General features: G+C 42.1%; 1 protein-coding gene across 1 annotated transcript in view; it reads left to right on the forward strand.

Annotated features, from left to right (window-relative positions):
- The window catches only part of GET4 (guided entry of tail-anchored proteins factor 4), a 36605-nt gene that overhangs the window by 4338 nt on the left and 16450 nt on the right, over positions 1–15817 (forward strand). The window contains exons 2-4 of the mRNA XM_089681869.1: positions 10766–10844; positions 11031–11112; positions 15376–15525. Of these exons, the coding sequence (XP_089537995.1) occupies positions 10766–10844; positions 11031–11112; positions 15376–15525 (311 nt within the window). The remainder of the gene's footprint in view (positions 1–10765; positions 10845–11030; positions 11113–15375; positions 15526–15817) is intronic.

Raw genomic sequence — 15817 nt, forward strand, 5'->3', positions numbered from 1 at the left:
ATGCTTATACACCAGTCTGTAGGTGGTCTCCTCTGTCCTTATCCATGCTTATACACCAGTCTGTAGGTGGTCTCCTCTGTCCTTATCCATGCTTATACACCAGTCTGTAGGTTGTCTCCTCTGTCCCTATCCATGCTTATACATCAATCTGTAGGTGGTCTCCTCTGTCCTTATCCATGCTTATACATCAATCTGTAGGTGGTCTCCTCTGTCCTTATCCATGCTTATACACCAGTCTGTAGGTGGTCTCCTCTGTCCTTATCCATGCTTATACACCAGTCTGTAGGTGGTCTCCTCTGTCCTTATTCATGCTTATACATCAATCTATAGGTTGTCTCCTCTGTCCCTATCCATGCTTATACATCAATCTATAGGTTGTCTCCTCTGTCCCTATCCATGCTTATACATCAATCTATAGGTTGTCTCCTCTGTCCCTATCCATGCTTATACATCAATCTGTAGGTGGTCTCCTCTGTCCTTATCCATGCTTTACAACAGTCTGTAGGTTGTCTCCTCTGTCCTTATCCATGCTTATACATCAATCTGTAGGTTGTCTCCTCTGTCCTTATCCATGCTTATACACCAATCTGTAGGTGGTCTCCTCTGTCCTTATCCATGCTTATACACCAGTCTGTAGGTGGTCTCCTCTGTCCTTATCCATGCTTATGCAGCACTCTGTAGGTGGTCTCCTCTGTGCTTATGCAGCACTCTGTAGGTGGTCTCCTCTGTCCTTATCCATGCTTTACACCAGTCTGTAGGTGGTCTCCTCTGTCCTTATCCATGCTTTACACCAGTCTGTAGGTTGTCTCCTCTGTCCTTATCCATGCTTATACATCAATCTGTAGGTGGTCTCCTCTGTCCTTATCCATGCTTATACATCAATCTGTAGGTGGTCTCCTCTGTCCTTATCCATGCTTATACACCAGTCTGTAGGTGGTCTCCTCTGTCCTTATCCATGCTTATACATCAATCTGTAGGTGGTCTCCTCTGTCCCTATCCATGCTTATACACCAGTCTGTAGGTGGTCTCCTCTGTCCTTATCCATGCTTATACACCAGTCTGTAGGTGGTCTCCTCTGTCCTTATCCATGCTTATGCAGCACTCTGTAAGTGGTCTCCTCTGTGCTTATGCAGCACTCTGTAGGTGGTCTCCTCTGTCCTTATCCATGCTTATGCAGCACTCTGTAAGTGGTCTCCTCTGTGCTTATACATCAATCTGTAGGTGGTCTCCTCTGTCCTTATCCATGCTTATACACCAGTCTGTAGGTGGTCTCCTCTGTCCTTATCCATGCTTATACACCAGTCTGTAGGTGGTCTCCTCTGTCCTTATCCATGCTTATACCCCAGTCTGTAGGTGGTCTCCTCTGTCCTTATCCATGCTTATACACCAGTCTGTAGGTGGTCTCCTCTGTCCTTATCCATGCTTATACACCAGTCTGTAGGTGGTCTCCTCTGTCCTTATCCATGCTTATACACCAGTCTGTAGGTGGTCTCCTCTGTCCTTATCCATGTCTTTAAACCCAATCTATACTTCACTACTTTCCATTGCCATATGCAGCATATCTATCTTTTATTTTCAGTTAAATATGATATATGAGAAACCAAAAGAAGATTTGTTTTTAGAATGTAAAATAATGCTGCCATAAGCAGATATTTTGTTGAAAAGTCAAAAACATGGACCAGACATTTTAGGAGAACCTTCACAAAGCCTCCTGTCTGTTACAGCTGGTGACAGTGAGTATGTTTATGGAATGTGGCTCCAATGTGTACCACTCCTTCAGAAAATGCCAGGCACCTGACTGTCATGCTGAGCCGATTTCTTCACTGATTTCCCAGCTGTAGTAATGGCATTGCCTAGGGCTATGGAATAGGATGAGAGCTGACTCTAGTACTTTACTGTTTTATTGTTTGGAATGTGATTTCCTGTATGTATTGCTTGTTTTTACAACTAAGTAAATATTGAGTCATGAATGTAATTTACTCTCCTTGAGAAAGACAGAAAGGTGATAAGAGACCTCTATCCATAATATACAAGTTGGTTTATATAGAGTATTTCATAATCTTTATAGGTACATTTAGGGAGACCTTTCAGCATGGCCCGGTCACTTGTCCTGTCCTGGAGGCCAGCTTCTTGAAGGGATGCTTGTTCCAGGACAGGGCACATCTCTGCTGTATCTCATACAGTGATGTGTCCACCCCGACACTAGGACTACCTAGTCCACTGACCACAGCCTTTAGAACGAGATGGGAGACAAAGGATTCTATTTAGCATGAAGTCAATAATGTACTTGGCTTTCTGTTCATCAGCAGATCCAACGCTTTGGACTTAGAAGGATCTCTGCTTTCAGAAGGTAGAGTTCATAGGGTGCTTCTGCTTGAACCGGACCTCTTGGATGCTGTAACTCTTGGTCACCCCAAGGAGGGGGTTTTGTTGCTGGACAAAAGAGGGTGCTAGAGCAGCTCTTCATGGAGTGGAAGCAGACTCTGACATAGGAAAAAATACAGAAGGAAGGTTCTTCTAAGTGCAGTAACGTGGCGGTTTATTTAGACACTTACACGGTAGCAGTAATGTACAGACTCATCAGAGCAGTCAAGCTCCTGTCAGATGTTTTGTAGGGACCTGCTCAGCCGATCAGCGGCTGCAGGAACTAGGGAACACAGGAGCCAAGATGGTCGCTGCACTTCCAGGATTGGTGTGGAACGCACACGCTGGATGTGAAGTCAAGGTGGGGGTGGTAACTCGTTTCAGAGTATGCTCAGAAGGTCCTTCCTCAGACCCAAGCCCCAAGAGCTGGAGGAGTTGTACAGCTTGTATAGCCAGGAGGGATAGGAATATGGGCGGCGACAGGGCAGAAAAGAAACACGGGTGCTGACAGGTCAGATCGCCCTAAATATTTCACACAATACAATAATACATTTAGAAAAAAAAAGCAAATAAACATCAGTTATTCAAACACCAATTACAATCACGTCAATGTTATATGGAGAGACCACTTACAGCCCTCAATAAACAGATAAACATTAGCCATCATTGGGGTTAGTGGAACAATATAAAGTCAAGATCAAAAATAAAATCTAATACAAATGCTAGTGAAAATGTAATTTAGATATGAGACCGTGTATTAAGAAAGTAAACTGAAGGGTATTTTGCGAACTTATGGAAATTATATAATTATACAACTAAGTGTCACTCTAGGAATGGGTAAATATCATCCGTCTACAACAGAGCATTAAGGAAAATAGAAAATGAAGATTGAAAAATCACAGGATTAAACAATAGAGTAAAGGCCCAAAAATTGCATATTATGCAAGAAGAGTAAATCCTTAATCACTACTACATTAATGTGCACTTACTGTGGCTGTCTACAGAGATGATGTACTCGTTATCTCCCATTAATATATAATGGAGGGGATCAATAATTATATGGAAAAAGGGGAAAAAACTGTAATGGTTAAAAAGAACATAATTAATATGAATTGGTAAATACACCAGAAGGTCTGTCAAAGTAAGTCTACAGTATAGAACTTATTTCCAGCTCCTCACTCTGACCTCCTGGAGACAATACATCCAAGCATAGATCCTATAGGTTTCTCTCTGGCAGAGACGTTGCAAGTGCTCTGCCGTGGGAAGGTCTCGGGGCATGGCTTCAATAATCCACACTCTTGGTCCTTCTGTGAATTTGTCATGTTGTTCCAAGAAGTTTCTAGGTACCCTATTGTCTTTGCCTTCCTCCATGAGGCAAAGATGCTCCCCAAAACATTTTTGGAGGGTACAAATAGTTCTGTCCACATAGTGCAGACTAGGCAATATACCACGAAATCTAAGGAAGATGTATAGAATTCCATATGTCTTCCCTTTTATGGTGAACTTTTTTTGTCCGTGATGGGCAAACCTACAGGTCTTACAAAGTGCTTTTTCACACTAATACACTGCTCCAAAAAAAGGAACACTTTGAAAACACATCAGATCTCAATGGGGAAAAATATGCTGAATATCTATGCTGATATGGACTGGGTAATATGTTAGGAATGTAAGAATGCTCCATCGTTTGATGGAAATAATCAACCTACAGAGGACTGAATTTAAAGACACCCCGAAAATCAAAGTGAAAAAATGATGCAGCAGGCTAGTCCATTTTGCTGAAATTTCATTGCAGCAACTCAAAATGATACTCAGTAGTTTGTATGGCCTCCACATGCTTGTATGCATGTCTGACAACGTCAGGGCATGCTCCTAATAAGACGACGGATGGTGTCCTGGGGTATTTTCTCCCAGATCTGGACCAGGATATCACTGAGCTCCTGGACAGTCTGAGGTGCAACCTGGAGGCCTCATATGGACCAAAACATGATATCCCAGGGGTGTTCTATTGGATTTAGATCAGGCAAGCGTGGGGGCCATTCAGTGGTATCAATTCCTTCATCCTCCAGGAACTGTCTGCATACTCTCACCACATGAGGCTGGGCATTGTCGTGCACCAGGAGGAACCCAGGACCAACTGCACCAGTGTAGGGTCTGACAGTCGGTCCAAGGAGTTCATCCCGATACCTATAGGCAGTCAGGGTGCCATTGTCTAGTATGTAGAGGTCTGTGTGTCCTTCTATGGATCTGCCTCCCCAGACCATCACTGACCCACCACCAAAATGGTCATGCTGACCGATGTTACAGGCAGCAGAACATTCTCCAGACCCCTTCATGTCTGTCACGTGCTCAGGATGAATCTGCTCTCATCTGTGAAAAGCACAGGGCGCCAGTGGCGAACCTGTCAATTCTGGTGTTCAATGGCAAATGCCAATCAAGCTCTATGGTGCCAAGCAGTGAGCACAGGGCTCACTAGAGGACGTCGGGCCCTCAGGCCACCCTCATGAAGTCTGTTTCTGATTGATTGGTCAGAGACATTCACACCAGTGGCCTGCTGGAGGTCATTTTGTAGGGCTCAGGCAGTGCTCATCCTGTTCCTCCTTGTACAAAGGAGCAGATACTGGTCCTACTGATGGGTTAAGGACCTTCTATGGCCCTGTCCATCTCTCATTGAGTAACTGCCTGGCTCCTGGAATCTCCTTTTATGCTCTTGAGACTGTGCTTGGAGACACAGCAAACCTTCTGGTAATGGCAAATATTGATGTGCCATCTTGGAGCAGTTGGACTTCCTGTGCAACCTCTGTAGGGTCTAGGTATCGCCTCATGCTACCAGTAGTGACATTGACCCTAGCCAAATGCAAAACTAGTGAAAAACAGTCAGAAAAGATGAGTAGGGAATAAAAATGTCAGAAGCCTCCACCTGTAAAAAAAATTCCTGTTTTGGGGGTCGTCTCATTGTTGCCCATCTAGTGCACATGTTGTTAATTTAATTAACATCAAAGCAGCTGAAACTGATTAACAACCCCCTCTGCTACTTAACTGACCAGATCAATATCCCAGGAGTTTAATTGACTTGATGCTATACTCTGCTCGAAAAAACAAAGGAACACTTTTTAATCAATGTACATACCTGCAATAGGGATGAGAGTGAGAGGAGATGGGCTGGTATTTTTTAGGCTGGGTGCTGCTTTTGTCTTTTTATATTAGGGGCTTTCCTATATGAGAATTTAGGCTGTTCTGGTAAAGATGTCTGAGATGTGGGTCTTTCTGTAGTATCAGCTGATGCTTGCAGACAACATATTCCATTTGTTTATGATGACTATGAAATTTGTGTAATGAACCCAATTTCTGGTTCTGCATTCTTTGGCTGGATGTCAGATGTCTTCAGGACGGTCATGTATAATGAATGGGCCTGGTCTAGAAGATCTGATGGTTATCCCTTCTCAAACCTATTCTTAAGTAGTTTAAGCTGAGTATTCATGACTGTTACTGTGTGTTTTTCACCTTGTGTCCAAATAAACTGTCAAGTTACTGCACTTAGAAGCACCTTCCTTCTGTGGGGTGTTTTTTTTCCCCCCAGATTTATTGCTGCAGTTTGTATTAGCTCAATGTGTTATTTGTATTAAAGTAAAAGTTCATCTTTAACAAACAATAAATGCATGTTTTTTTTTTTTTTTGTGTTTTGTTGTTTTTTTTGGAGCCTGTAAAGCATTGCACCAGTGATCAGCAGATAGCTGGTGCCATGCAGGTCTCCTGCAGACCTGTCAGGTTATCTGTGTGCTCGGAGATTGTACAGGCAAGCAGACACAGTCTGTCCACAGCACCGTGGTACTTCATTGAGAACTACAAGCCGACAGCTGCAAAGGCTTCCGAACTTGTAGTTTTCTCATTCACAGAATTCTGTGAATGAGTGATGCAGCCATGTGGTCAGAGCCCCGTGCGGCCACATTTTTTAAAATTGTGATGGCTAGTGGGGGAGAAGATCCATGTTGGCATTGGTGAAATGCAGGGGCCGGTCCGTACTTAACATGTTACACCTTGTATATGTATGTTACGAAAGGTGAACTTATCCTTTAACCACTTCACAACCGCGCTGTAGCCGTAAGGCGGCTACAGCGCAGCTGACCAGTTCTGGGAGGGCGTCATAGGATGTCCTCCCAGAATGTGCCCCCAGCGGTACGCACCTGGTGCTGTCTGTGATTGCTGTGTCCTACAGACACAGCTGATCACATGAGGTAAAAGGCCAATCACAGCGGATTTTTACCACCATTGACACAGCAGATCACCGAGGAAAGTACTGCCGATCATGGCAGGGGACATCTGCACTGATGATCAGTGCCCATCATTGCTGCATATCAGTGCCACCTCATCCATGCCCACCAATACTGCCTCATCAGTGCCACCTCATCAGTGCACCTTTCTGTGCCACCTCATCAGTGTACCTATCAGTGAAGGAGAAAAATTACCTGTTTTTGCAAAATTTTATAATCGAAACAGACTTTTTCCCCCCCAATTTTTTTTTTTTCTGTTTGCCGTGCAAAAAAACAAAATGGCCAGTGGCAATTAAATACCACCAAAGGAAAGCTCTAGTTTTGTGTGAAAAAGTCATGAGTACAGTGTTTCATGACCGCGCAATTGTCACTCAAAGTGTGACAGTGCTGAAAGCTGAAAATTGGCCTGGGCAGGAAGGGGGTATAAGTGCCCTGTAGGCATGTGGCTAAATTATTTTAAGGTGTAACATGTTCAGCAAATACCCTCTCTCCCCCTGTGATTGCGGACGGAGGGCTCCTTAGAAAAAAATTCATTAATAAATGCACATTTTTATTTATTTTTTTTTTATTTTGGTTTTTACCTGCAAAAAAAGTACATTATTTTTTTTTTCTTCAAAGTGTACAGTTATCCTTTAATTTTAAAATGAACTTCTGTCCTTCTCATGTAGGGTAAAGCAACCAGTCCACCTCCTTCCCACATACCAACTCACCTTCCCAATACTCCTCCTCCATGATGTTTATGGAATTATTGTCAATGTCATAAACTACATTGATGGAGGAACTTGTTTTGTAGGTGTTTGTGTGGTTTTTTTTTTTTTTTTACTTGTGAAAGAGATTAGCTCAGTGTCAATAATATTATCCATAAATGTTAATGTTTAAAAGCTTTCTTTTGTATGTATAGTTTTGTAATGGTATTTGTACACCTGGAGAGATGTATTTGTGCATTGCATATACAGTTGTATGGTAGGCCTCCCACTAAGGGTCTGCCTGATGGAAAGCAGTCTTCAATACCGTGAAACACCCACAGTGCTCTGTTAGCCAGTGAGCATATTACTTGGCTGAGGGAGTGCAGGAGAAGCTGTTTTTATTCCTGGTAGGAAAGGATTTTTTATGATAAAAATATTTTGCTAGTGCTGAAGTGTGCCTTATGTTTATGCAAGGTATGACATTTAATGATGTGTGCTTAAAAAGAACCTTGCACCAAACATCAAGGATGTGCAATTCAGTAGCTCCCCACCCTTGCGTTCAGTCAGGCCCCATTCATGTCTAGCACATCGCGTGAAGATTGACGCCCAAAAAGGAGCAGGAGCTTCTTTTGGGTAACAAGGTCCACGCAATGTAGTTTACTGCGATTGCATTGTAATTTATCACACAACAATTGTGGCCAAATGGCACTGCGTTTAGGTGTCATCAAAAGTGAATGGCACCCAAACAAACATGCTGTGTGTTTTGCTAGCATTGCAGTGTGGTTTGGACCTGAATCGTGGCAATTCCACCTGCGATCCCAAATCGCTAGATGTGAATGAGGTCACTAGTTAGCCCTGGTTCACACCGATGTGATTTGTGGATGTGTCCCAGAACCATTGGAATTGCATGACATGTTAAATAAAATGATTTTCTATGGAGAGCATTTACATATATGCAATGCGATTTGTGGTTTTTTTGTTTGTGTTTTTTTTTTTTTTTTTTTTTTTTTTTTTTTGTGTGTTTGTAGTGGTGCAATGCGAACTGCATAAAGTTTGAATGTATATCACATGTGAAACACTTATTTGTTCAAATACAATGCTATTCCAGTGCGTTTTTTGGCAAGTCACTGCTGTTTCTGACCTGCTAAAGAGCGACCCTAGGGCGTAGATACAAATCGCATTGCAATCCCTGCTGAACCGCATATAAATCGCCATGGAGGTGCTCCTTTTAATCTCACTAGAAATCTGAATAAACTTAAACCACACCGGTGTGAACCTAGCCTTAACAACAAACACTGTAAATGTTAAACTTCCTTGCCTGGGACCCTAGCTTTCAACCGCTTGTCGGAGATGCTGCTCACCGTGGGATCCTGGAAAACGGAGGGATACCCTCCTGCACTGTGTTGGAAAGCATTATTGCAAAATACATCACCCTCACTTAGGTAAAGAAGCTTGGTCTAAGGTTACTATTGTTTACCTTTTTTTTTTTTTTTTTTTTTTTTTTTTTTTTATTAATTAGCATTTTTAAATGTGAGAGTGGGAATCTCCTTTTATATAAATAAAAAATAGAAATAAATAAAAGGTCTTGACATAATTAAGTACAATAAAGTACAATTTGCAGCCTAATTTTTCTATGCAATCAGTGCAGTCCTGCAGATCCTGAACACCATTTTCTCAGAAATATGAGGACTGCTAATGTTTGTGTGTGTTTGTGTTTTTTTTTTTTTTTTTTTTTTTTTTTTTAGGAACCCCATCACCATTGGGGGGGTTACTCAGGCAGAACATCCTTGAAATAGAGTAGTGTACCTACATACATCTCCTCCCATCCTGAGGAATGGTCCCCAAAGCCCACTGGATGACTGACAGTTCTTGGAGGGACCAGTTCCCCCTGTTAACTAATGTAGCTGGCGGGTTTTGCATGGGCACAATTTTTTTTTTTTTTGCATAGTTTGTGACTGAGCAGAGTATACGATGCTCTCATCTATCAAGGAAAGTGGATAACCTGGTATCAAGTGACATGATATGTGTAAGGAAGGGGGTAGTCTGCCACAGTCTGTAAATAAAGTATCAGTAGGGAGATCTCCCAGTACTTGGGGAACCATTCAGTTCATAGAAAAAGAAAGCAATTTTGGGGCTCTTGGCAATTCTGGAATATCTCACAACAAGGTGTACCATTGCAGAGAGTCCTAGGATTTTCTGCACAGTTGGTTATAACCCCTCCTCATTTTAACAATCTTTTGATTTTCTATTGCTCTGGGGATTCTTCTCTCCACACCAACTCCAGGCAATAATTTTTTTCTTTTTTTTTTTTTTTCTTTTAAACTTTAAGTTTTGAATCGCAGGGAAGGGTTGGATCCTCTATCACAATTTTATTTGCTGTCTGTCAAAATGAGACACATGGGTATCACCTAGACAGACACAGGCAGCAGTATAAACCCAATAATAAAGATGTAAGGGTGGGTTTTTTGGTTCTATGGCCTGCTCCACATTCAAAATTCTCCATTGTCTGTTTCAGTAAATTTACTGACACATGCAGCAGTTTCAAGTATTATTATTATTTTCTTTTTTTACAAAGTAGTACTAATGCACCAAATTCAAAAATATTTACCTTCAGTTCGTAGATAATGAAACTGTAAGTAATTAATACCTACTCTAAATTGGTGTACAGAGACGGGTAGAGTGCCCCTCCCTGTACATGGTGTAGCAGAGCGGTATGTTCCCCGCTGCTACCTCCCTCCTTGTGAAGGATGCTGTCGGCTCTGAAGAATAGATGTTGCTGTAGGCGGAGCCTGATGGGAAGGCTGAGGCACTAGTTCCTGATCAGGTCCACTCTCGCCTTGTAAATGACAGCAGGCAGTGGGCAGATTCTTTAGCCAATAGCAGGCTTGTCTGTTGGCTAAAAATTCACCCACTGCCTGCTGTCTGTCACAAGGGAAGCATACTTGATGGGGAACTAGTGTCTGTAAATCCCCCATTCCAGGTACAATACATCTTGCTGCTGTGCTGTCTGACAGCTGCATCGGCAGGGAGGGAGTGCCGCTGTACTGAGGTCAGAGTGTCCACATGGACAGTGCGCCTCCCCACTCGGTTTGCGTTCATGATTGCCTGTGTATACCACGTACATGAATCTGTTACCCACATTGACGTTTGTCGGGTGCCGGCGCATTGAAATTCTTCAGTAATTTCTTGTACTCATGGTAACATGTCCCTAGGACAGGAAATAGAAGGAAATTTCAGCAGTGGAAACATACAAGCGCCAATAAAAAACCTGACAGAGGTTCTAACCCCTCCCCTGCTCTGCTCAGTTTTGGCAGAAGTTCCCCCAGAAGTGGATAAAATCTGATCTTGGTTACAATGTAATTTGATTTGCCTGAGCCGGCAGCTCTGCCTCCTCTATCTTTTCACAAATGTAACATCTCAGCTAAAGTTACTCTTTTTGTTTTCTAGGTATATGTCACAGAACAAACACACGGAAGCCAGAGAATTAATGTATTCCGGAGCTGTGCTGTTCTTCAGCCATGGTCAAGTAAGAACATATCCACGCTCTATCAATGTCACTTTGGCTGCACCTATTAAAATGTAACTTTGTTGCCTTATTAGGCAGTAACTTGTACAATCAGCATTTCTCCCTGTGAGCGCTAGAGTCGTGTTTTGTTTACTTTTCATGAACATTTGAAAACCTTCATTTTGAATACTTTTATTTGCCTTGCAGCAAAACAGTGCTGCTGATCTGTCCATGCTTGTACTGGAGTCACTAGAAAAATCTGAAGCTAAAGTGACAGAGGACTTATTAGGTGAGTTTGAGCCGATATAAAGTGTCCTTCCTTACAGGCACGCAGCTAAATACATCATTGAAATACAGATATGGAAGTTGTTTTACCTGCCAAAGAATTTGTATCTTTGCCTATCCAGACCTCATGTTTACACAGCCCTGCCAGAGAGCATAACCAGGCTGCTGATGTGACATTATTTGGCCTTAGATAAGCAGCCCAACTAAGTCACCTTCCTGCCCCCTTCCTGTGACTGGACAGTGAAGAACCAGGAGTTGAACAATCAGGTTATCTCTCTGCCCTCTTTGTCAGCACAGGACATCTGATAGTCCCCATCTGCCTCTCCTCCCTCTGTCTGTGCTGCTATACGTAAATGTCATTTTAATTTTTATGGATACCGAATTGTATTCATTAGTGTTTTTATATCTGTCTGGAGTTTAACTTTACCCTCCCTAGCTGCCTTACTGGGGTGGGTGGATGTACCTGTATGTCCTTGCACTGTGTGCACACATAAAAGTGCGCCTCCTGCTGTCAGATGGTATCGGCTAAAGGCACAGGTCCAGTTGGAGTGGCTCTGTACCTAGTGAGTTCTGTGATGACCAATCACAGTGATCACTAGTGTAAAGTAGTTTAGTTCTGTTTATAATGAAGAACCCCTCCCTTCTTCTTACAACAGAGGAAAGTTGCAGCAATCATGGGTGGGTGGGATAAAGGGCCAGCAAACACCAATGTCTAAGGGGAATTGTGTAAGTATGATTAAAGTGGTATAAAAACAAAAATGTATTTCAGTGTACACACACACACACACACACACACACACACACACACACACACACACACACACACACACACACACACACACACACACACACACACACACACACACACACACACACACACACACACACACACACACACACACACACACACACACACACACACACACACACACACACACACACACACACACACACACACACACACACTCTCTTACTTTTTTTTTTTTTTCCCGCTCCTGTTTTTATTTGGAGATCTGGCCAGTAACACACCCTCCTGTATTACAGTGCCTCCACTCTGGGTGAAGGAGCACAGGGGGCAATGCAGACAGCAATATTGTTAATCTAGGAGGAGGGATGTATTAAATGTACTAGCACACTTCGATACACTAACAAATTGAAGCCAAAGTCCAGCTAATAGTTTATACTCAGCAAAATAAAAAAAATAAAAACCTGTTTGTTTCAACTATTTCAGATACATAAACGCTGATCATTGTAGTCCTCCTTGCCAGTGTTAAATAGTTTCTCATGTCTGTGACTGGTACATCTTCAGGGCAGCTTGGTGTGTTGAAAAACAACACTTACTGGCTAGATCACTAGGTGAAAATAAAGGATAGAGACTAAAAAAGAAAACTAATGCAGAAATCACGTTTAAGAATTTGTAAGCTGCAATATAATGTTTGCTTTCGGGCTGAATACCACTTTAAGGTCATACCTGGAGTTTGGTTTTATTCCCCTGGCTGCCACATTTGCACATTTGCAGCTTTACTGAAACGGGTCTTCTGTGATGCTGCATATATGCTCACGTCTTTGTGCTGGGAGTACACTTCACAACATGCTCCTAACACAGGAACCGAACTCTCATCAAGAGCCCTGAGTCCTGTACTAACGTTCGGGAACTAGAAACCCTGGTACCTGATCGCTGTGATAGCCTATGATTGACTTTCACAGTGATCAATCGCTGTAAAGCTTGCCCTTGTATATGCTTTTAATGGAGAGAAAGATGCATTGTATCTTTCTCCTTGCTAGAGGAGAAAAATGTAAAAAAACAAGTGTTTAAATAAATAAAATGGCTAGGTCAAGGTTTAATCTAGGCCAGTGTCAGGGTTAGGGTCAATCTCCGGATCAGGTTTTTTTTTTTTTTTTTTTATTTATTTTTTTTAATATTACTGTCAGTGTCAGTATATTTTATGTAATATAAAAAAGCAAAATGCGCACCATTGTTTCTGGCCCATACTACGGGTACAAACCTCAAATAACATCTACATACTGTATGTGGTATCGCTGCTATCGTCAGGAGCAGGAGAATTTATTTAGGGTTGTTCTTTGGTGGTAGGTTATGGTAGCAGCAAGAAAAATACAGCTAAATTTTAAATTTTTTTTTTTTTTTTTTACGATTTTGGGCCAGGTTTCCTTTTGATAATAATAAAAACAATTGGAGATATCATTTACAATTTACTACCAAATGAGAGACCAATTTTGTCCTGGGAAAACGCGGTATAATCCACCTGGATACACAGTCGTTGTGGTGATATGTAGTTTTACTAACACATGTTAAAGTTGCAAAATTGTATTCAAGTGTTGGGATTTTTTTTTTACCTTCATCATGAAGGGGTTAATGAGTGCTGACAATTACTTTAAATAACTCGCTAGCAGACTTTCAAGGAGCTTCAAATAGTTGTGACCAGGGGCGGACTGACCATTTGGAAACTCGGGCACTGCCCGAGGGCCCAGGGTCAGTAGGGGGCCCCATGAGATGCCCCTGGTACCTTTTTCATAGGCTTTGAGTTTGGGCAAAGACACAGGGGCCCCATGATCCCCTATTGCCTGGGAGCCCCATGAGTTGTCAGTCTGCGCTGGTTGTGAAGCGTACTGAAGCCTGCTAGGAGCTTGAGTAGCAGTCAGCATTCCTATTAAGAAATGTTTTTAAAATTTTCCAAACTGGAGCTGAAGTGTTCTTTAAAGGCTTTAGTAAAGGTGTTTGGATGCTGTGCAAAAGCTTGCCGCAATCATTGCTTTTATAAAAACTGAAGCCCGTGTGAACAAGGTCCAAGAAAAAACGTAGAATATGATCGACCATGAGTACTTGAGCAGTGGCGTTGAGAAATGGTGCTGTTCAATGGGGTTAGGGGATAGGTAAGCAGACGCTGCTCTTCTTCACAGCATTGTGTGTATATACTGCCTAAAGATAATGTCTGTTATAACAGACATTCATTTTTTAAAAGCAAACATTTGCAAGTGCCATTGCAGTCATTTTTCTCAGAACTTGGCGAATGAGGTGACGCTCTGCATATTTCTGTCATTCGTTCATTTGCAAACAAAAATGCTCTTTATTTTCTTTGCAACTAATTGGGTATTTTCAAAGTGAAGTTTGACCATTCACTAAGCTCTGGGGAAGATGAGCGCAACTGTACTTGCAAAGTGCACAGTCTATTTATCTTTCGTAAATCAACCCCGGTGACATGTCTGCCCTACAAGCAGAAATGCTTTGAGGATTTGGTAATGTCAACTTCCTGCGCAGATGGGGGCCTTGGCTATGGTAGGGAACTGCCATCGTTCCAGGTGTTTGTCTGCACAGCTGCCCCTAAAATTTCAATGCTGTGCCCATACACTGTGCTACAATGTTTTAATAATTACCAACAAAAGGTATAAAACAAGGATGGCATAGCAGCCTTTATATGGATACGTTGCACGGTCCCATTCCTGTGCTTGACCCTACAATGCCTGGTTTTGGAATCCTCCCAATGTAAAATAAGTCCTCTCCTCATTTATATTGGCCAATATGACCTACAGAAAAGCGTCCTTTATTTTGCCTTCGCAATAGGATCTTGGGGCTTTTTATTGCTTGACCTTGGTTCAGGAGATACGAAAGGCTTTCTTTATTTTACACTTCATTTTCAAGGTTGCTACCACCCAGTATTCAAAGTTTTTATTGTAGCTTCAAAACAAAAAAATATAAAATCTACTTGCCAATTCTTTGTGAATACATCAGCCATTTAGGTTGCAACGGCACGACCAGTCAGGTAAAGTAGACCACTTATGATGTGGTCTGACCATACAGTGCAAATGTATGTAAATGATACATTTATACAAACCATCATTTCCTTAAGGGTTGGTTCACAGTATACAAACAGTCTGGATGCATTTCCGCATACGCGTTTTTTACTGCGTTCCAGTTCATTTTATCCCCCTCTTTTTCTTCAATTTAAACAGGGACATGTGTGTTTGGTGTGTTTTTACCGTGTTCCAGTACAGTTCTGTGCAGAAAAAATATAGTATGTTGTATTTTTTTTCTCTGCAACTAGAATGCACTGGAACTGCAAGCACTGATGTGAACTTTGACATTAACAAGCATAAAACCTTTTTTCTGTGCGTTTTGGATGCAGGAAAAAAAACAACAAATGCATGTAGTGTGAACTGGCCCTTAAGGAATTGACCATCACCTGTTTCAGATGTTGTTTGTTATAATTAAAATATATGTTGTATTAAAATCTTGTGAAATTTTCTTTAGAAAACTTGGCCAAATTGTTTAGTTTGATGGATCAAAACTCTCCAGAGCGAGTGGCGTTTGTATCCCGAGCTCTCAAGTGGTCGTCTGGAGGGTCAGGAAAACTAGGTCACCCAAAGCTGCACCAATTACTAGCTATTACGTTATGGAAAGGTAGGATATTCTGCCACCTGAAATGAAATGCTTGTCTCAGGCGATTGACATTTGATTGATCTTAATAGGTAGATGTGGTTTTTTTTTATAGACAATTTATTCCAAACGGTTTTAAAAAGGAAGATGCGTCACCCTCCTTAGGGTGAAACCCATCAGGAGCAGAGCCTGCAGCTGGCAGGAACTGGCCCCCCCTTCTCTCTCCTTCTCTCTCCTTCTCTCTCCTTCTCTCTCTCCCCTCTTCTCTCTCCCCCCTCTTCTCTCTCCTTCTCTCTCCTTCTCTCTCTCCCCTCTT

This window comes from Staurois parvus, unplaced genomic scaffold, assembly GCF_062004578.1.
Source record: "Staurois parvus isolate SC_StPar_1 unplaced genomic scaffold, SC_StPar_1.0 ptg000018l, whole genome shotgun sequence".
Taxonomy (NCBI): domain Eukaryota; kingdom Metazoa; phylum Chordata; class Amphibia; order Anura; family Ranidae; genus Staurois; species Staurois parvus.